The sequence below is a fragment of the Venturia canescens genome, chromosome 1, assembly GCF_019457755.1.
Source record: "Venturia canescens isolate UGA chromosome 1, ASM1945775v1, whole genome shotgun sequence".
NCBI classification, from domain to species: domain Eukaryota; kingdom Metazoa; phylum Arthropoda; class Insecta; order Hymenoptera; family Ichneumonidae; genus Venturia; species Venturia canescens.
This window is the reverse complement of record NC_057421.1, coordinates 37,567,856-37,591,104: the sequence shown is the minus strand read 5'-3', so window position 1 is coordinate 37,591,104 and position 23,249 is coordinate 37,567,856. Positions and strand designations below refer to the sequence as shown.

The 23,249-nt window shown below is 38.4% G+C and overlaps 1 protein-coding gene and 1 non-coding gene across 4 annotated transcripts in view; both read right to left on the bottom strand.

Annotated features, from left to right (window-relative positions):
- LOC122419290 (cytospin-A) overlaps nucleotides 1-17,612 on the bottom strand; it is a 30,840-nt gene extending 13,228 nt beyond the window's left edge. For 2 of the 3 annotated variants that reach the window (XM_043433721.1, XM_043433722.1), the window contains exons 1-3: nucleotides 17,464-17,612; nucleotides 13,841-13,935; nucleotides 11,664-11,831 (exon numbers count right to left, since the gene is read on the bottom strand). In XM_043433721.1, coding sequence (XP_043289656.1) covers nucleotides 11,664-11,831; nucleotides 13,841-13,935; nucleotides 17,464-17,502 — 302 coding nt within the window. In that variant the 5' untranslated portion in view covers nucleotides 17,503-17,612. The remainder of the gene's footprint in view (nucleotides 1-11,663; nucleotides 11,832-13,840; nucleotides 13,936-17,463) is intronic. The other variant, XM_043433723.1, reaches the window with a different exon arrangement.
- TRNAC-GCA (transfer RNA cysteine (anticodon GCA)) lies at nucleotides 12,290-12,361 on the bottom strand. The gene has a single exon. It is a non-coding gene; the product is annotated as a tRNA-Cys (tRNA).
- Nucleotides 17,613-23,249: the final 5,637 nt, after the last annotated feature.

Sequence of the window (23,249 nt, the reverse complement as noted above, 5' to 3'; positions counted from 1 at the left end):
TTTTCGAATCAACATTAACCTCTCTTCTCGCGCGCGAACATGTCAAAACTGTTGTCGCACCCTCGCAGTGTGTACGAACGAAGCTCACCAGTCCGGGATACTTTTACGTTGCAGATTCGAATTTCTTCCAATTTTTTCGTGCGTTTCTCCAAGACACTGAAAACTTGGCCGTGTGTCTTCTCTCTAAAGCAAAATCCCTCGCCACTACACTGAAAAATGTTCTACCTTATTTCGACAAGAATAAACTTTAGTACAGGTGCATCAAAAAAATTTTTTTACACTGACATGAGAATATTTCGGCTGCTCGCCAGGTAGCTTCAATGATTCCTTTGGTTTTAGTACAAATATTGTTATCGTTGCTGTTGATGCGTTTTTTCTAAGGTTATCTATAATAAATAAAAGATTGACGAGAAGGTCGTTACGTCATAATTCCAAGTTCATGAATACCGCATCGCTCGATTAGGCTATTTCGTCGCGTATCTTCATCTGAGCATCCCACGCACCGCTGGGAGAATTGATAAAAATTCAACTCCCTCCGTATGTCGAAATAAATTTATTGTGAAACGAGCCGGAGTGAAAGAAAAAAATGCTCGTGTACATTCTGTATATACATAATCAGTAAACTTCTAGAGATTACATAAGTCATGACGCCCATGATTCTTTTAATCGGACAACGATACGAAGCTCGCGACAAATATTTCCTTTTTGTATGTTCCTCAATTCTCATATTTTTCATCAAACGATCCTGATTGCCGATTCGGGAGAACGAGACGATTATTATTTCGAGAAGCGAGGTCGGTTGCTTTGAAGGAAAAAAAAGTTGAGTTCAAAACGATTCGATCTGCACAGTATTCAGCGTTTCAAATAATAATTCGTTGAAACTCTCGTGTCTGTGGCTCAAGATGGATTTCGAAAGCAATTATCACCGACCTCTTGACCTCCATAGACGTCCCTTCGTTGCTTCAGAGTTCTCGAGTTTTTCGCATCGAGTGCTAAACGAGGAGTGTCAGACTTTTGCGATTATTTCACCCTACGATGAAAGATCGTGTTTGTTAAATCCTAAAGATGGCAGCACTCCGACACCTTTCCAAGAGTTTCAACTTGCGCCGCCAGACGGCGACTGATTTGTTTACTTGCGACGGGTCTGTGAATCCTAAAGGTGGCAGCACTTCGAATCGTAAATATCACCTTTCCGACAGTTTCGACTTGCGCCATCAGGCGGCTACTGATCGTTTACGGTCGCGTTTTTCTTCGCGGAGACACGTTTTTGGTGACTTTAACATCGCGCGTGTCCTCGCTTCAGTCCGAGGAAGCAAGTTTCTTAAATAATTGTTTTTTTCGCAAGAGAAGTCGGTCGTTTGTCGTCGACCGTGTTTTTCGAGAGACCTTCGTTGACCGCCGGTGAGCTTCGCTTGACCCGGAGACGCGCCGTCGTTGCCGGTTACAAGGCCCCTGCAGCGCCGGTCCGTACAGTCGTTTGCTCTAAACAAACGTTAGGCTTTCCGATATTATTTTTCTTCGCGCAAGCAAACGAAATACGCGGCAGTCACCGATTAACCGTCCGTCCGGAAGATTGAGCGAATTTGGGCCACGTTAAATGCGCGTATAGAGGAGAAAAGAAGATGAAATCCGGAGAGAAAGAACGGCGAGAGGCGGTGGACGAGAAAGAAGGGTAAAAGGACGCGAAGTGGCTCGCCACGCGTATTCTTCGCCGCGAGTATTTTTTTTGCTCGTACGCCGATCCTTCTCCCTTTCTCTCTCTCTCTCTCTCTCTCTCTCGTTTTCTCTCGGGTTTGCACAAGCCGGCACTGCTGGTTGCGCGCCGCGCTCTCCTATCCGGCGAGATACAGGGGCCAAGGAAGAGCGTGCTTTTTCTCCCATACGCTCGACATGTGGCGTTTTATACTCGCCGTTCGAGAAATCCAAACCGAATGCCTGCGTAGGCTGGCAACAAAGAATGGAGCTACACCGAATAGCCATGCAATATATTCCATAGCAAGTATTATTTATTTCATTGACGTTCGCTGTACGAGAGTCTCCTCAATTTCGAATAGAAAACAAATAAAAAATCATGAATTTAAGGACGTACAGGCGTGAGGGCTGTTTTTAGATGGCACCCTAATTTTTTATGTCCTGCAATCCAAGATTTCTTTTCTATGCCTGTGAAATTTCTACTTATCGACTGTTCGGTTGAAATATTAACGGTCGAAAAGTGAAGAAATTAAGTCGCCTATGGCCACTATGACTTACCGGCCCCTTCAACCATCTTCAACTCAAAATTTAATCAATTCAATTTTTAAATCATACGTCAAAGATTAAAACCGTCATTTATATGAATTGAATCACGCGGAATTTAATCGTACGTTAAAAAAGGGGGGTCAATGGCCATCTGAATTAGAAATATCGAGTCGAAGACGACAAATGGTTACAGAATCTTGAAATTTTGCAGGCTGTCACTTGTCATACATAGCGCAACCATATTGTCAATGGAAGTGACAGCTGTACTTTTTAGGGTTCTAATCTGTCAAGTGACTACGTTCAACATCGTCAAACGTTGCCTTTTCGCAATGTACTCTCGAATCATGTGGAAAATTCGGAACGAAATATGTTCTGCAATGAACTCAACTTGAATATTATTCACGATTAAAAAATTAATTATAAGAAGGGTCGCGATCGCGACGATACAATGTTGTCATGCTAAACCATGTTAAAAATACTAAGAATTTCATAAAATTTGGTAAATGTATTCTTTTAAAATGAGACCAAATTTTTTTAGATTTTTTGACCACATAGCTCTCGAGTAATTGAACACTAAAGTTCACGCATATAGAGTTAACATACATACGGTTAATTATACATCTCGTGCATAAGAACTTTGATTTAACGCTCAATTATTCATTCGATAACCATGTGGTAAAAAAATTTGAAAAAAAAACTGGTATTTCTATACTTGATGCCAAAGAATGTTATCACCAAATTTGATAAAATTCTGATTATTTTGATTTCGTCATCCACCCTCCTGAAGAAAAGGCTTTTTTACTAATATTATGCTACAACAGGAATGAGCGTGGCAATTGCTTTAAAAAAATATGAAAAGACTGTCAACTGAGTAATCCGACGCGCACGTACATCCTTTGAATAAAATCGTGAGCCTGGTAAATGAGCATGAAAGAGCGTCTGTCGAAGCTCATTTTGCAGAGCAAATGTTTGTGCTCGGAATCGATGAACTTGAAGTACGAAAGAGATTCTTCAGTGGTAAAGAGAAGTCTGCAGATGGGTGAGATACATAAAAGAGGCTCTTTCGTCCACGTCATCCCATCCCTTTTATATATATATATATATATATATATCTATATAGGCACAAGACGCTTTACTGATATAACGGAACAAGATCCCGAGCCGCATCCAAGAAGAAAGTCAAAGACAGAGAACATTGAAGAGAAAGATCGCTTCGGGGAAAGAGAAGACTGAAGAATTTTCTCACTGGGACACCCGTTAAGCGTCGCATCTCGAGTGCTGGCAAATCAATTTTTTTAGTTTTATCGCACAGATACGATCGCCCGAGCATTCATCGTTGTGGTTTTAATAATTATCGACGAATTAGTGAGCTGACGAGTTTCCTCATTGGAGGTACCGTTAGCTGCTGCTCTTAAAATCCTAATTAATTCCTCCGTGATCGCTGCGATTAATTTAAGGATACGCGGGATCAAGAATTTTTTTCTATGAGGAGCCATCCGCTTCAGCGTGATCCGAAAGACTGTGGAAAATCGCGATTTTTATCGTGGTTACTCGAATCGCTCTCCATTCCGGTGAAAATATTCGCGACATCAGCCTTGTCGCACTCGGTCGTTGTATTGGGGGAAAAAACTTTTTTTCCTTTGAAAATTCCTTAAGGTAGGACGTCGACGTCCCCATCGCTGAAACTCAACGAAACCGTGGCTTTTCGAAACGTATAATAAAAAAAATTTCAATAACTCGAAGAACGAAGTCGAAGAAGCGGAACGGCGAAGGTGAAAATTGTTCACGCTTCTTACTCGCGAATAAATAAAAGTTCAAACGAACCCATTCGCGGTCTCGTGTGCATCGGCGATACGTCATGTATCTCGGACTTTTTTATATCTCCGTGTAATAGGCGTGTGCGCGCGTTACACTCAAGGACTCTTGGTGGCCTTTCCAGACGTCCCATATTTTCCCACCGACGATATACACGCGTACGCGCTGTGACTACGATATACTCATTCTCCTCTCGCTGCTTATTTCGATCGTGGGCGAACTCGCTACATCAATGTGGAAAACTTCAAAAGATCCTAGCGAATACGACTTTCGTTGTTTTCTTTGGACTTACGAGTTTATGTTGAGTTTACATCAAAAGTGGGAAAATAATCGAAGCTCGCTGGTTTTATTTCGGAATTGGCAAAACACGAAAGTTCACGTTCGATGTAGCGACCCCGACATATTTGTGGGGGTTTCGTTAATTATCGAAATTTATCGTCACTTTTTTCATTTCAATTATACGGGTTTCAGTAATTTTATTCGAATTTTATTGAAACAACATTCATTCGTCAACGATTTATTTTCGAATCGCATTGTTTAAGCATTCGGAAGAATTTTGCTCGTTGAACGAAAATCCTGTTCAGTTGGACGCAAATATTGTCGACTCGGCGCTATTTTATTCGTTGAGTCAACGAAATATTTGACCTTTTCAAAAAGAGGTGAAGAACTCGCTCTATTTTCGTCTCACCGAATGGACTTTATTTTATTCTAATCACACCCGAAGGATCGTATTTTATGGGTGTCTAAACTCGATTGATTTTTACTCCCTAATTAAAGACGTTATCACTTTAAATTAATGTCAGAGTTATTTGTTCAAAATTATAAATCAATTTTTCCAACTTATTTTTTAGTTAATAAAATTACAAGTCATTATACTTATACGGGGATCCATCGCTGACTGAACCCAAAGTCTCATTCGTCTCAGGCTAAAACACGATAGTTTTTTTTATGTAAAAATCGCTTTAGAGAGCGCAAAGGGAGAACCAACGGGAAATGGATCAAAAAAAGTGTTATATTAAAAAGACGGAAAGCTACGGCAGGAATGGGCCAAGCCAAGAAGAAACAAAATGCTGAAATAAGCAAATGTGAGGTTATAAGAGTGCTCATTTTACCAATTTCGTTCAATATTTAAGATGATGGATCAGTCGGTAATCACACCTCGAATTTTTGAAATTGAAACTCTTTGACATCGTTCGTCCTATTAAAATGATAAAAGTGTCATCGTACGCAGCACGGTCGCAAAAATCCGATGACATTTTTATTTTTGCGATCAGACGAACGATGTGGAAAAATTTCCTTTTCAAAATTTGCAGCTATCTGTCTCGCACTCACGGTTGTGATTACCGACTGATCCATCATTTTAAGGATGTAAAAGCGGTTCGTACTAGTCAATGGACAGTCTTTGACCTTGACTATATTTTTTCAAATAAATTACCACGGGCAATCATGTATGGCACAATATTATTAAGAAATCTTGTAATGATTTTTGTAATTAATATTTAAGTTCATTTCGCTACGAAAAGGATTTTATGCAGAGTTATTAGCACGACTCGGTAGTGCAGCGTGAAAAGTTTACGTCTAACAACATCAGACGTAGTCAGTTGACAGCTGAGGTTAGAGCTTACCATAACGACAAAAAAGGTCCATAGAGCATTGTACGAATGTTTACATTTATAGGTTGTGCGACGTTTGCCACAACTTCACGGGGTTACGAAATTCTGAGGTTCCGTGAGCATTTGTCGTCTTTAACGATGTGTGGTACGAAAGTCTAAATAATTAGAAATTGATCAAATTTGGTGATAATGTTCTTCAACATCAAGTGCGAAAAGACAATTTTTTTTCTGCTTAATTATCGAGTAATTAGGCATTAAAGCAGATTTCTTATGCCCGGAATGTATACCTATATATATGGAAACGCTATGCTTATACACGTCAACTTTAGTGAACAATTACTCGATAACTGTACAGAAGAAAAATCTTAAAAAATTTGTATTGTCAAATTTGGCACTAAAGAATATGTTTGTTGACCAAATTTTATAAAACTCTGAACTTTTTGAAATTTTTTATGTTTTTAGCATGGTTTAGCATGGCAACATTGTAAGCCTGTACCAAATATCCTTAACTTTATATTTCTAATTCAGATGTCCGTTGACCCCCTTATTTTAACGAACCGTTAAAATCCTCAGGGTTTTAATAGACGTTTTTTATGATTAAAATCTGATATAAAAATACATCAAATTTTGAGTTATACAGGCTTCGAAGTCATTGTGGCTATAAATTACACGTAAAACTGTGTTCTTTCCATTAAAAATATTTCGATTAAACAGTCGTTAAGAGACCTTGAAATTTCACAGAGATGGTTTTAAGAGAAGTTTTAAGCTTGGACTATAATATACAAAAAAATTAGAGTGTCATCTGAAATGGGGCCTAGTTCTTATGCATCCTTAACAAAATCGCTTCGTGCATGAACTACCTTAACGCGCTCGATTGAAAACAGCGAAAACCAGGAATGATAGCAGCTTTTCAAATGGAGATTACTGAAAAAAAGAGGTGGCTAAAGACAATTGATCGAACGAATGAATGTAGCGAAGACTCGTCGACGAAAAAAAAGCATGCGAAACGTAAAAGTATTGCAATCGTCATCGGTGAAACATCGTTCGCTCATATTCGCTGCGAACGGCGATAAATTACTTTCTGCATGGCACGCTCGATACCATGTAAAGTGCAAAATTGAAAGAAAACCGTCGAACAAATGGATCGTAGTAAGCCGAAAAGGTATGGAGCAGCAAAACAGCCCTTCGAGCTCACACGAGAGCAGATCGTCGCATATTGAAAAATTTTGTTTTGTAATTATGAAGATTCGGGATTCCTGAAATGGTTGAAAGGCTGAAAGGAGAACAGCCGGTATATTTGTTGACACTGCTGCGAACTATGCGTCTCTGCCGAGTGCGTGAAAAATAAATGTATCTACCCACGTGCGATTTCACATCCACATGGATATAGATTGGAAACAAATATGTGTGGTTTTCCTCGCTGAATGCAACGTGACGAGGAGAGGGGCGCTTTGCGCTCTGAGCATTGGGATATATACCTATACATAAGGGCGAGCTCGCCTTCGTGAAATATGATTCGTGCTGTATGTCTGATGCAAATAAGCGTTTGCAAACTCCTCTAGCTGGGACTGTTGGCTGTTCTTTTTCCTCGTCGTCTTAGCGCACTTAATATTCTCATGGCGTCGCGTACGGGACCTGATTGTCGTGACGATTGCCATTCATGCAAAATATTACGTACAATGACGCCGAAGTTTGCAAAAAAGCCTCCAATAATTCCAGTAATTCCCCAATTTCGTTCCCTGCCGAATGATTACGCTGAAGTTTGCAACGCTGGAGTCCAATTTACTGTAGCTGTAGCCACACGTTTTTTAATCTCATCATTTATATAGCGAAATATACAGAAAAAACGAAATAAATTATGCGAGGTAGCCATTTAATTTTTTTTGAGAGTGAACAAATTTTATTAGATTTATAATTCCGTGGAGTACTAACACTTTCTGTTATGAAAGCAAAAAAAAAATTTTTGCTTTGCGATTTTTGAGAAAAAAACCAGGAAAATATCGAAAAGTGGCTTGAGCACTATACAAAATTTTTTTTAAAATCTGAAATTTTGGGAAAATTACTTTTTTTTGATGTACTACCGATTTTCGTTGGAGCTCCGAGAAAAAAAAAATATCGATTTTTTGTTGCATCACCCTAATGTATATACATTCTTGACGTTGCCAGATATATCGAGCTACTTCATAGCAGTCGATCTCCTGCTATTTTCTGAGTTTTCATCGAGATTATTTAAAAAATTCTCTTCGAATGAGTCGATGGTCCTATATTTTTATGGTCACGTAGGAATCTTTATAATATAATCTGTGGGGAGCAATTTTAACATAAACTATATCTAATCGATAAGGAAATGAATTCTGCAATCATAGTGTTGGCGGGATGGGTTTCTCATAAGATGCCGTGTTATATTTCTATTTTTGATCGTAAATTTCTTGATATAATCTTCGGTAACCTAGTAAATCCTTTAGCCATATGAAAGTTTATCACGTAAAAATTATATAATTTAAAAATCACGAGTTCGTCTAATATCGATTGTCGCGCGACTCCTACCTTAAAAAACTCAAATAATTCCAGTTATTTTCCAGTTTTGTTACCTGCCTAAATTCGGAGTTTTTCAGTCTACACCAATGATTCGTGAAATAAAAAATTGGTGAATTACAAATGTTATTTTCGTTAATTTCGTTTAACTCTAACGTTGCAAACTTCAGCGTCGTCACGTACAACGTTTTCTCGTCATCATCGTGGAATTAGAAAACGAAATACGATGTACCACTGTTGTTAAATCTGATGGTTATTGTTTAATGAATTTTGCTTTGATGCTGGACGAACTAACAAGAAAAGCGGGGACGATGCGCGAGCGGGACTTCGATCGAAACAGTTTGTTTTCTCAAGCGATTCATGAGAAAAACTGATTCCATCAACAGTCGACTGGGAACCAGTCATTCGAAGTATTTCACATTGATCGAGCATCGAATTACGATCGGGAAATGTCGTCGACGACGATCGAATGTGATCTGGGGCATAGTCCGTTGTAAAAAAAAAAAACTTCAGTCATGCATTTCGAGTAACAATTTTCGTGTTTTATTGTTTCCAAGCGGGGCTCAAGCGTTAACGAAAATCGAGTTTTTCTCACGATGCCCAATGAAACTTACAAAATCGTTCATAGAAACGAAAAAATCGACGAAAAATTCGTAGTTGCGGCATCTCGACAGAGTTCAAAAGTGAAAACTGGAAGATATTTAGATCCTCAATGGCTCGGGAGTCAACGAAAGTGAAGTTAACTCGATTCTCCGAAATTGAATTTATGAGTAGCGGAAATGTCATTTGCAAACTGGTGCTCGATTTTTGCCACGTTGGTCCGCAGTTTTAGTTTTTTCTGTTAAATACATGATTGAAGTTTTGGGAACAAGTATCCAAAAAATAATCGTCCCCACAATGCTCTAAAAACTGAATTCCGCAAGTTGGATTCAACCGCACGATCGTACTTCGTCAAGGACGGTCGAACGTTATCGCGGGAGCGTCGATGCTTTCTGACGATCGAGTATCGAAGGCTCGTTTCTCACCGCTTCGTTTATCGCATCCACACATACGCTGCTAAATTCATCGAGCAGCCACGCTCATTATATCCAACGAGGGGCGTGGAGCCGCTCATCGACTCGCTTTTATGCTCGATCCTTTGGATAACGGTAGATCAATGCACACAACTGAGGTTTTCGAAGCGAAAAGTCCTCACTATAAAATAATAAATATTTCGGTGGATTATGAGAATATGCATCTTCGTCGTTACGATTAAGGGGGGTCCCCTGCTTTAGAAAGGCCAAAAATCTATTGTTTTCGGGAGTGTTTTGGGATGGACGGAAATAACTCACGATATCGAACTCTTCGGTATAATTTCCAGGATATTTCAAGAGTACAAAAACTTTTTTTTAATGTGACAAATACTCATTTGTACAAGGTTTGTGCGCAAAGTCTGATCGTCGAAATTTCTCAGCTGCGCACATAATGCGGAGATCGTAATTATTGTCTGCAATGAAAATTCCAATTTTTTCTATTTTCATATATTTTCCTTCCATACGAACCTATAAAAACTCGAAAAAATTGCGAAATTCTACATTTTTAGCGTGTTTGAAAAGAAAACGCTTCTAAAGAAGAAGAATATCACTTTAACGTGCTGCATTTTTCACAGAATTTCACAATTTTTTCGCATTTTTATAGGTTTATATGGAACGAAAATATATGAAAATGAAAAAATAATTTGAAATTTTTGTTGCGGACAATATTTGCGATCTCCACATTGTACAGGGCTGAGAACCTTCGACAATCAGACTTCGCGCATAAACCCTGTACAAATTAGTATTTCTCACATTGAAAAAATGTTTTTTTTTTTTACTTTCGAAATACCCTTGAAACTATACTGAAAAGTTCTCTATAATGAGTTATTTCCGTCTGTCTTAAAAACATTCCCGAAAACAATCGATTTTTTGGCTTTATAAAGCAGGATGATCCCACTTAATGAATAGCGATGTCTCGAGAATTCGATTCTCCACGCTGGATCAGCGTATTTTTTTGCGGGATGACATTCCATCGAAATTAGAATAGAAATGAAAATGATCCGAACTTGAAAAAAAATCTCAAAGGCTCTCACAAGCCTATTAACATTAATCTACAATATTCATGAACTTTCACCATCTTTAATCTTCTCCTCTTCATTTATCTCTTTCTATCCCTTTTTTTCGATGACCTCATATCACGCGCGTCCCTTCTTCCCTCTTATGTGCGGGTTATTTAATACGAGGACCAATTGGACCCTGGTGAATTGGGTTCGCAGTTTGTCTCATCGAAATTCGGCTCGTCCACGAGTTCGTTGAATGTCAAAAAAAAAATACCATTACGAATAAAGAGGAAGAAGAGCAAGAAGCGAAGAAAGAGTATACGAGAACGCGGACGATGGCGTTCCGTTCTAACCCAGTGGCTGGAAGATTCTCCGCAATATTGAGATAAAAAAAATTTGACAGCCGCGTTTATCGCGGTTCGCTCTCCCGACCCCGTCACCGAGGAAAAGAGCGGAAGGATTTTTTAGCAAATAGAAAAAGCTTTTTATCGACAAAAGTGACCGAGAAGTTTCGTCCGTTGAGCGGAGCGACGGGGAAAAAAGTGATTTTTTTTCGACTTCCCTCGGGTTTCGGAGTTTCCAAAGAACGAATATTGCATGGGACAAACTGTCGCGGTGAGACTGCGTAGAAAATTGGAGGATTTTTCAGGCCGCTACATTTCAGGTGGCGAAGCGAGAGAAAAGAGAGAGAAGCGATGAGCTACGGATTAATTATCGTCGCATCGGTACTCGTGTAGACCGCGTGTTGTCTCGGATGGATGTCGAGAAAAGCATATCGGACGGGGGAAGCAGGGGCTGAAGAGAATTCGCTTGATCGGCCCATTTCAATGATCGTTTCCCTCGCTTCTCCGGCGTTTGAATCGAGCGTCTTTCACCGTGACAGACGAGAAACGGAGCGATACAGAGAGAGAGAGAGAGAGAGAGAGAGAAAGAAAGAGAATTTAGACAGAGGAAGAAAGAAAAAAAAATTGAGAGGGAAAAAGAGGAGAGAACGTAAGAAGCGAAAGAGGAGAAGGATTGCCGACTGTGCTCGCTGTCTCCGAGACGAGCGGTCGTTCACCCGGACTTGACTCGATGTATATAAAGTATCTATGTACATGCATACACGTACGAGACTCTACATAATCTCCAAAGTCCGTAAAGGACTTTTTTTTTCCTCGAAAATACGAATTTTGTGTCCTTGACGATATTTTTATTCTTCGATACTAATCGATGAGAAATCGATCGAATAAATGACAGCGTCGATTGCAGGGTTCGAGTGAGAAAGGAAAGTTTTTTTTTTCCTTGAATCGGAGATTCGTGGCCTACTATGGAATTTCGGTACTAAAACGAATTTTCTTTGTGAATATAAAAAAAAAACTGAAAGGTCTTCCGTTGGTGAAACTCACCCGGCGACAACCCGCTGCTTGCTGCTGGACTTTGGGTCAGCCTTCAAGTTTTTCTCGGACGGATTCTTAATTGTACGAAGTTTTCGGGATCCGAAGAGCGAGAGAATTGGTTCGGCTCGCCTTCTCGAAGCGGCTGGGCTCGTCAAAGTCTTCGAGGCTTGCTTCGATCTGTAAAAAAAAAATGAGAATCCACGCTAATCCATCGTAGAGTTTTTTCTTAAATATCTCATTTTTGAAAGTCCCAACTTGGAACTTCAACCTCGTTCTTAGGCCGTTTCTTCCCAACAAAAGGACAATAGATCTTCCTCCCATTTGGTAAAAGAAAAATATCAAAATTGTTTTTCGCAGCATAAACGAATGCTGAAGATTTTTTCCTTCCGTTTCATTCATAAACGAATTTATTTAAAAGAATTCATTCAGTTATAGTGACATACTTTCACAGCGAAAGATTGGCGATCAATCCAGGAAAACATGGAAATTGTATTTAAAAATATAAAAAACTGTCATAACTAAAGGAAAAATGGAAAATGATATTTTTTCGATTTGGAATTTTTAAATATCTTGTTTACGTCTTATGAAAATTGGACAATTCGCGAAAAATGGATGAGAAAAAAAAATAATGTCACAGGGGACACCCGGGTTTGAACCGGGGACCTCTCGATCTGCAGTCGAATGCTCTACCACTGAGCTATATCCCCACTTGAAAGGATTGAACAGTTTGTCCTATATAACGAATCCTTCGAAAAACCCAATGCATTCGATTTTTAAAGAAAAATATTGATTTAAACCGCACAACGCCTTCATTCGTTCATTAGTTGACGAAAATATTCTCGAATCTAATGTTTAATATGTAGAAAAACGTAATAATCAGTGATATGGATAATTACGGGAACGGCACGTCAAGACTGTGGCGACATCGTCACGAGGCAAATAAAAGCGACAACAGAAGCATTATGCGACAGCAGTCGGTCGAGTAGGAATTCACTTGATCTTCATCGATAAAAAAGTTGAAAAACAGCGTAATAATTTCGTTTTTAAGGCGATCTATCACTCGCGTGAGTGCGAAAGACATAGCTTTTTGAGAAAAATAAAAGTTACACCTTGTTCGCTGATAAAATGAGAATAGTGTGTAACTCATATTTTCTCTCGAATATCAACCTGCTCGGAATAAACTGTGCAGGAGAATTTTTTACCGACCGAACAACCGATAATTCTTTGACACAGTTTGATCGATGAAAAAAAGGCTCTATCAGCCGATTTTTGCCATCGTCCTGCGTAGGCTGACAGAGCCTTTTGTTCATCGGTCAAACTGAGGTTAGTCGACTGATTCATACTCTTAGGGCGGGTTGTTCCAACTTCTAGGTAGCTTATCTGGCGGGTATAAAAGCATTGACTTGTAGACCTTTAAGGAGGGTGGCCAGGGACGATACAATGTTGCCATGCTAAACCATGTTAAATACATCAAAAATTTCAAAATGATAAGAATTTAATAAAATTTGGTGAACATATTCTTTAGAGTTAAATTTGACAATACAAATTTTTTAAGATTTTTCTTCTGTACAGTTATCGAGTAATTGATCACTAAAGTTGACGTGTATAAGCATAGCGTTTCCATATATATAGGTATACATTCCGGGCATAAGAAATCTGCTTTAATGCGTAATAACTCGATAACTAAGCAGAAGAAAATTTTGAAAAAAATTGTGTCTTCGCACTTGATGTTGAAGAACATTATCACCAAATTTGATCAATTTCTTATCAATTTGACGAACGTAGCCACCCTCCTTAACTGTCAGATAGGCTTACCTAGAAGTTATTGGAACAACCCGCCCTTAATCGTGAATAGCTAAAAAATATTACTTTGCATAGTTCAGTTTTCGAAACTTGGAATATACGATGAATATTTTGTTTGCCAGTTCTGCTCGGATGATAAAAATGGCTGAAAATACAAGTATTGCTATTTTTCGTTACTGTACTCAATGAGGAAAGAAAAAAAAACACGAAATGAATGCAAAAACGGTATGCATTAGGAAATTCTGAATCACATGTGTTTAAAATCGATATAATTACATTTATATTTTTTTACTTCGACATTTTTAACATATTTTGTTTTATCTTACTTATTTCGTAAAATTTTGTGATGATTCAATTAATTTTATTTTTATTAAGATACCTACGGTGGTTTATTGTTGTTTTCAGGTAATTTTGGTGTCGGATTTTTGCTGGAGCGCTCAGGACCGGGTGCTCGAGCCCCGGGCGGTTTGTTGCGAGGCTGAAATATACAGAATCGGCATATTTATTAAGCAGTGATAATCCAAAAGTGAACATCGAACCATATAAACAGATTATTTTTCGTTCCATGACGTTCTTCAATCTTAATCGACGTTTGCGACTTTCACGTTTGTTTTGACACTAATGAAAATTCGAGATATTCGTTTTATGTTAATTTCTGTTTACGTTATTTCAAATCCAAGTTTAAAAGAGGTTTTGGATGAAAAAAGTCGGTACATTTTTTACTCATAGGCCAAACAACAATTCCCTCTGTAAAAGCTCAATTTTACATTCAACTGCAGGGAGTAACAATATTTTTTCAACGACAGGATGTCAACTCTACATCGGGCAACTCGACATCGTGTCATCTCTTCAGCAGTGCATCTCTCCATCGTTGAAACTCCCCAAGTGTAGCAACTCTACATCGTGCCAAGTCTCCAAGCGCGTCAACCCTCAATCAAGGTCAGTCCCGATCGTAGCAACTCGACATTTCCTCGACTGTTATATGTGCTTGTGTTTTTCGTAGAGTGTGTACTTTTCGCACAGAACCGCTCGTACTTGACGAAAATCTTTGAAGAAGCGTGTCACAATCTTTCCATATGTACCAGCTACCCACTTCGTCGGCTCACTAGTTTATCGACAATTGGATTATATGGTGGTAAGTACTCCAATTTCCTCGCCAATTTCATAACTTATTAGCTTCTTGAAGCAATCCGAAAAAAAAACATTTATCTTAATATTCTTGGTATATATTTATTAGGATCTGTCGAAAAGAAATGTTTTTTTTTCTCCCAAAGAATAGTCTTCAAGATTTCCAGTACCACGAACTCCAGTCGAAATTTCAGCGCTTGAAAAAATTTTTTAGGGACTTTCGGTTTCCCATTGAAATAATCGATGGGAAATTTTGAATTTTGTAATTCACGAACGAGTATAATAATTCAAATGAAAAGTGAGCAACTGGTACATATGGAATGATTGTGACACGCTTCTTCAAAGATTTTCGTCAAGTACGAGCGATTCTGTGCGAAAAGTACACTCAACGAAAAACACGAGGACATATACAACAGTTGAGGAAATGTGGAGTTGCTACGATCGGGACTGACCTTGATAGAGGGTTGACGCGCTTGGACACTTGGCACGATGTAGAGTTGCTACGCTTGGAGAGTTTCAACGATGGGGAAATGCACTGCTGAAGAGATGACACGATGTCGAGTTGCCCGGTTTGGAGCCTTTTTCAACAGAAAAGCTACTTTTTTCCAATGGCAAATGAAGAAAACTGAAACAATTGTTGTCGAAGCTTCGATCATCGATAAGTTCACAAAACGACATTATAAATTGTCCAAAGTTAATATCGATTCCGAAAAAAAATATAAATAAATAAAAATTTCTCCGGGTGGGGTTCAATATGTCGAATAACTGAATTGTAGAACGGTCGATATTTCGAAATTTTTAAAGTTGTAATATCAGTTTGAAGAAAAATAAGTAATTCGAAAATCTTATTCCCGATGGAATATTCAGCAGATTGCGTGTTTAATCAAAAATTCCTTCTTTGAATTTGTATTTACTCAGAAATATATATTTCAATAGTTTTTATTTCGAATGCAATTTTAACAGACCATCCGAATGTCAAAAGTTCATATTTTCGAATTCAAAATCGAGAGTAATTTTTTTACAGACAGACCAGAATATAGAGTAGCAAAAAATCGAAAGTGAATTTTTCGAGCCTATAAAACTTAGATATGCAGAATAGCGATAGCTCGAAAAGGCGAAAGTCAAAATGGCGATGTTTAAAATTGGAGATCACCGGTCTGAGTAAGTGAGTGAGTGAGACGCGTATATTTGGGGCTTCACTGTTTTTCTTTATTTTGATCGATCGACTTTCTAACGTTTCGCTATTTTGACTGTTCGACTTTTTGGTGTTTCAGTATTTCAATTTCAGTAATATTTGATGTTTCGTTATTATATTTTCAAAATTGTGAATTTTCACAGTATCGCTGACCGTAGTAATTTATGAATCGACAGAGTGATAGTCGAATTTCCGAAAAATCGATATTTTAGTCATCGTCTTATGGGCGATTATTACATTCTATTTTCGATGTAAACGTGCTTCGAACCTTGCAGTTTCTGCTTTATTTATTTTCGGCATTCAAAGCTGTAGTCGAATCTATCTGTCTCCATATTATCATTCGAAGATTATAAACTCGAGATTTTAGCTGTTCGAAATTTTAGTCATTCCAATATTTGATCCCCACCCATTTCTCCCACGAATCCAACCGTCGAAAAATATTGAAAAAACTCCAACTAAAATCAGATGAGATGAAACCTTTCGTTAAGGAAGTTAACGCGAATCTATTGGAAATCGAAAATTCCAACTTTAAGACTTGACACCATGCGTCTACTCCCGCGGAATTATTAGAGGATCTACCGTCTAGTTATCGAGAAATCAATGAACAAAAATCACATTTTTTGAAGTGTTCTTATGACAGGTACACTCCCTGTGTGATGATTTGAATTTAATGTAATAGGATCCTCCCAACTTTGAAGAGCCAAAAACGAAAATAAGAAAGTAGAATGTTTTTAGAGACCAATGATGTCTTAAAAAACCCTTGTTAACGTTGAAAATAACTTGGGAATGGGAAAAGAAAAAACACTTTTTGAGGTTAACGAGTAATAACGGCATAAACAGCGGAAGTTTCGACAATCCAATTTTGTTTAAATGGTTTAAAATATAGATACGCATACGCATGTAAATAGAAGATGGCCGTTGTCACACTTTGCTTGACGATTTAACTACGAAAGTATTTTAACCGCTATCATAATATTCAAAATTTATCAATCTTAACAAATAAGTTAGACAAAATTTTAATAATTGCGAGAATAATCGTTTTTTTTTTATCATCAAGAGAGCAAAAAAGTTCAGTTGCTTTTTTGAATCACAAGTAACGCAAGATCTTCCTTAATAAACAAAGAAAATTCAAGAATTCAAGTTACGAAGAGGGGAAACTGAGATATTGTACGTCATAGTGTAAGCACAACTTGTTCTTGAACGGGATTCGAATAACTAAGAAGCCGTATAATCACTGCAAGGCATGCTAGTTTACATTACATACTATTACGAAGAGAATATATCAGATCGTACCAATTTTGCAAACACGTATACAGAAAGTACGTATATTTAGGTCGTTCCCGAGCCATTCGGATCGCAGTCTATCGTTCACTATGCAAATATTCATAATTATAACCCACAGTCGAGTTTCAAAGTAACGAAAGATGATGGATGACGTTTCTAGGCGTGTAATAATATATCATACTGAATCATCTCAGCATTGAGAAATTCGATATGTACTGATGTAAGAATTGTCACTGTCAATTTTAAAGTGAAAATAAAAACGCCGCCACTGGAACGAATTCGTAAACGTATTTTAAAAATGACAACAACTTTTCTTTTCGAGCATTCAAAAATATTAATCGCGCGAAAAGATGAACTCGAACGTAATAAAAATTTTAGCAAAGGTCATGTTTTCGTTACCCTTTCATTGGCACGTGGAGCCAAAAGTTGTCGGAGCATTATTTTTCTGTTGGCCTTTTTTCGTACTTTCCGAGCTTCTGATATGCGATACAACGGAGCAGTTAATGCGGACGACTAATACCTGAATCCAACTCCAACGCCCGACGCTTTATTTTACTTCCGCTACGGATTTGCTGTTTCATACGTAACATTGCCATTTGAATATGTATGCGAAACTGACGTGCTCCGGGGGTTACATACGTATGAGAATAAAATTCATATACAGGCTGTCTCAAAAATCGTCGTCAACTGCTCTAGACGAATATATTTTCCGAAGTACAAGGTTAGTTCGATTACACCTCATTTTTTTCTTTGTTTTTGAATGACCTAAACGCGCTGCATGCTTAAAACGCATCTGATCGGCTTTGGTCGATAAAAGTTATAATTCGGAACAAAACTTTCGATGGAATTCGGTCGACGAAAGGAGAAAAAATCTCTAGCGGAATGAAAATTGTCGTCCGAGACGAATTACAATGTTTCAAAGAGTCCTCAACTTTCTACTGATCAAATATTTTCCAAGTTCGAATCAAGAGAGGCGAGCGTGACTCATTTAAGTTCAGTTCCATCAGGTCACAAAAATGTCCGTATAATTTATCAAAATCGCAGAGAACTGCCTGCGAGCAAAATGGCGTCCTGTTTTTCTCTTCGAAATCGTACGATCTAACAACAACGTAATGCTGGCGGACCACACCTTTTGTGACAGCCTGTATATCAATCATTTCGGAACGTCAGTTTTGTACGAGAGTTACGTAAGAGGTTTGTATAAAGACCCTGGATGTACAACCACTTACGAGACTTCGTTATACACATATATATTCGTATGAGCAACGTGCACACGTAACGCCCTTCACGCACGTATCGTACGACACGCGTACAGCGCCCTCTGCATATGATACGCCGCTCGGAGATCAGTGTGAACTACGAAGTGTCGAACGCGGATTCACTTGTTTGCAAACACGTTCACGGAGACTGCACTCGTCAAACTTATTATCACTGTTGATCCAATTTCATCTTTCAATAACTTTCTCAATTATTCCTTACCACTGAGACCCAAAGTTTCAAGTATTCTTGAATCGAGGTACGCGTATATAATCGCCCCACGGAAAAACGAGCGATCTAACCTATTTTCAAAGATGGATGTATCGACTTGTTGAGAATAACGAAGTGTAACGGTACTAAAAGTGAAATGAAAATTTCGGTAAATGTGCGTTTCAACGTAATAATTTGAGTGCACGGTTCGTCCTGACTATCCTACCGGAGAGAACGATCGTCGCGAACTTGTCACCGTCCCATTGTCCACCGTATCTTTCGTTCTTCGCTGATCGAGCTAGCGATCAAGATAACTCGTATATCGCGCAATATGTGTTTATCCTTTAATACGTGCGCGTTTTTAACCTCAAACGAAGAAAAACGATAAAAAAAATCACATTTCGCGTGGCCAAGAAGGCTTATCTATCGACTGTCGTGTATTTATATCTTTTGTTCGACCCGAAGTGTACGTTATTTGTGGAACAAACGCGTAAACGTACTGAAAGAAATTCGCAAGGCATGGCAAGACCTATCAAAGGCACACAATTCGTGCACACTCTATATACATGTATTCACGAGCATAATATATATAATGAGCGAAGGTGGAGGAAAGGAACGTTTACAATACAGTGCGTTTTGCGTGCTCAAATGTACAGGCGCCTCCGTGGAGTGGGTATTATGAGATCAAGAAGCGAATTCGCCAGAGAGAAAAAGTTCATCGAACCTGCTCTTTTTCTCCCTCTCTTTCGTTTTCCTAGTCTCGTCTACTGCGCGACGGCATTGGGACGGGGAAGAGAGCGAGAGAGAGAGAGAGAGAGAAAAAACTAAATAAACGATGCACGCCACACGTCGAGGAGATATAGTTATATATAACACGCTCAACCTTATGTAAGTTCAATTTGGGGATGCACGAACTGTGGATTGAACGCACATCTTTTTATGCCTAGAAAAAACGAGCAAACTTCCTCGATTGTTCCGTGAAATGACGGATTCTTTTTTCTCTTGTATTAATTAAATTAGTGTTTTAATTAATCTGAAGCAACAAAATATGTACGACAAATTTTTGGAAAAATAAAAATCCCATAAGTTTCCCCTTGAATAGGTATAATAATGTTAATCCATCTAAACGGCTATTCGGAATGACCGTTTGGCCTGAATCGATGAAGAAATGGTCGTTATTGATCAGGATTGATATTCATAAATTTATAGGCGAAGTAAAAGGAAAGTTTTTTTGAGCTCGATTAAAAACTCGATAATTAAAGAATAATGGTATATGCTTATTGACCGAATCGATATGATAAAATCATATGAAGTTTTTCTCTTATTTTTGTATACGTTGCCCTCGTCGTTATCGGGGGACGTATCTACACGACAATTTTATTCACCACTCCCTCTTTGTTTTTGTCATTCTACTCACGTTCGCGTGCCTACACGAAACCCCGTCAAAGTTAAAAGACAATTCTTCGACGGTGCAACAAGATAGCTTTTCAAGGTTATTTATAATTCCTATTAAGAGATGGTTTAGAAATTCTAATTACTAGCATCGGAACGTCATTAGTTGTATAAACGCAACGATCGTATATACGAACATTTTTTATTCTGAATTAATATTACGGTCCAAAACATCGAAAATAATTAGTTGATTCCCCAGGCTACAACTTTTTTTTTTACCTCTATAAATTTTCCTTCAATGCTTGCATTCGAGGCCTTGATCGGAGACAGAGTTATGAAAAAGCCTCTAATAGGCTTTAGTTTTTTTTTTCTTGGCTTCAGAACATTTTTGTATGTCACCGAGCACTATTTCATGTAATGATGTACTGTATACACGTAACATCGTTAATTTGACTCATCTACGCTAATTCAGTTACGAAAGCGTGAGAGAGAAAATACGGGATGGAACTCGATGCTGAGACATAAAGTATAATACCAGCGAGCTCGGATTGCGTGCGAAACAAAATAATATTTTCATACACTATAGGCTCCATGTGCGAATGTAAAGAAAAATCATAAAAATACAGTAGATTTAAAGAAACTATTTGTAATATAGTTTAGAAATATAGAGTATATCTGTTGATATGAAAACGCCTTAATTCAAGTACCTACCTGTAGGAGCGATTCGCATTTTACGCTTCCCCCAATGTCCCACGCTCCAGCACTTAACTTGCATCTTGAAAAGTTTACGCACACATACGTGTCTATATTTTCACATGCTCCCAACGATTCAAACTACAACGATTGCAGGCAGGCTTCATCTACACTTCAAATTGCGATACAAAACAATGGCGAAGTCTCACTTCACTTTTTTTTCAATATTATACGTTTTCATACCACTAACAATCATCCTCGCTTTTTCGTGTGATTCGACGAGAGGTTTTTCTTCGTGTCCACGCATGCGATTTTAAACGGAAACGTAGGATTTATGCCGTTAATTGAAATTGAGGATGCAGGTTTCGTAATAACGAGCCTGGGTTGAAGCGAACACGCGACACTGGAGGAAGAAACTCTACTATTGAAAAAAAGCTCGGAAAACGAGCAAGAGGGATCTCGCGCCGCGCTTCTATATATATATATGTATATTTATGCAAAGACGCGCTTAAACGCCCCTAGCGGTGGGCAACGCCACCACTTTACCGGTGTGTTTCTCCCGCGCATCCGCAAGAGAGTGCTTTATGTAATAATAAGCCCGATCTCTTAAAAACAAAACTCACACATGAGTGCATCCTACGTCCTATAGTGGCTATATTTATCTTTTACTTCGTTCTTATCTATTTATACACTACCGTGCACATTTCATTTCGATCTACTAAATTAAACGGTAAAATAAGGGTCTCGGTCATTCAAGGAAGTATAGCGGGAGTTGACATGGTTTTTACAACTCAGCCGTCCCATGCGTGTGATCCCCGCGTCACCCGCGTACACGAACGAGAGAGTAGACATACAATAGAAAACGTTTTATTGATAGGCGACTCGTTCCTATTCTGTGCGACGAATATCGTTATAAAATGAAATTTTTGTTTGTACGTGCAGTTGAAGCTCAAAATTTACCGAATTCGAATAAATTTTTCTCAAGAAAGTTGTGTCGTCGAAAGTGGAATAAGAAGCAGCGCGAAGCGACCAATTTTTTTTCCAGAAACATTTACTTCTTTGTCTCCGGCCATTACAGTGCAGTTAATAAAATGGCGGTGGCGGTTAAGTGTTGAAGGAATACGATATTAAAATTACGCATCATTGTTACAGGGGAGAATTTTACGTACGATGGAAGATTGACAGTGATGTGAAAAAATCATTCTTTCAGCCTCCATCGCGGAATAATCACCAGTCATTTTTTCAGATCTGCTCTTGAGAGCACATACTGGCTTTTTGGCACACGTTTGAAATTTTGAGAAAAATGAAGAAAGTTTCTTTTTTCTTGAAACGTCGAGCGTCTCTGAGAATCTCTTCGAACGGCTGATGCGTCATCTTAGTTTCGATGATGAAGGAAATATGGGAAGGGATAGCGAGGAGGCTTTTTATAAATTACGAAAGTCGTATTTTTTGTTAGATTTTTTTTTTCTTTTAATAGGGTTAAGCAGTATTTGAGCTGCTCTAGTCTAATGCGCTTTGCATTCAAAATGTTATTGTGCAGATCGGGAAAAAGAATGTAAACAAATCACTTTATTTCCGTTGTTTTTTCGTTCATGATTTTCCAGCTGAATTCCCGTACATAAAAAGAGTATCGATTCTGAAGCAATCGCGTAACTCATTCCTGCCTTCTTTATATTTTCGTATGGAACATCTCGCGACAACGAGAGACACAATGGTAAACTCGTCGCGTGTTGTTTGTATGCATCAGCAGTGGCGATCGACATATCGATTAGTTTTTTTCGCGGCAGTGGTATGTGTGTGTTTTTTTACACACCTTGAACATCGGTATCCAATCGCGGAGAGTAACCCACGCCCTAGAACACACATCATGGGCTATAGAGAAACGCTCTATGATTTTTTCTTCGGATATTACGACGATAGAGCATATAGAGCTTCCACGAATTTCTCGACTCGCCCAAGCATACGCGGCTAGTGTGTTTATAAATAAAATTCTTTCATCCGAACGAAACTCAAAGGAAAATCTTTTTTTTTTGTTTAATCGATGTAAAAACATTGAAAATTGAGTCGATCCAACATAACCTAATTACAACGTTTTTCAAACACAATCGCTGAACGGATGACATAACCAATAAATGCGTTACTGAAAAAAATGACAAACAATAGTTTTTTTTCCTGAGTCAACGGAAAAGTAACTTTTCCCACTTTTTGTTTACGTTCTAGTCATTCGGTGTTTTTAGCAGAGGCTCCGGAGATTCGAAATCAAAACACTCAGGCCTCGATATCAAACTACGAAAAAACGTATTTTGGTCTTTATACGTAAAGATCATTTATTAAGGGCGCTTCCTAAATTTTGTACCTTACGTTTTGTTGTCACTTCAATAACTCAACATCGTCAGAGATAGTTCTCTTACACTTATCGTTAATAAGTTGTTTTGCCAAAGACGATCTCAAACCGAGTTCTAACTAGCGCAACGTCGCCCTCTCTCTCTCTCGCCTCTCTTTCGTTCTTTTAGTTCTATATAGGTTCGTGAGATGGACGCATGTGGCCTGGTCGCACTTCTAAAGATAGAGCTTCTCTCGATGTAGGGGCAAATCTGACCTTGTCCTTACGAGTTTATATAATCCCAGTGGCT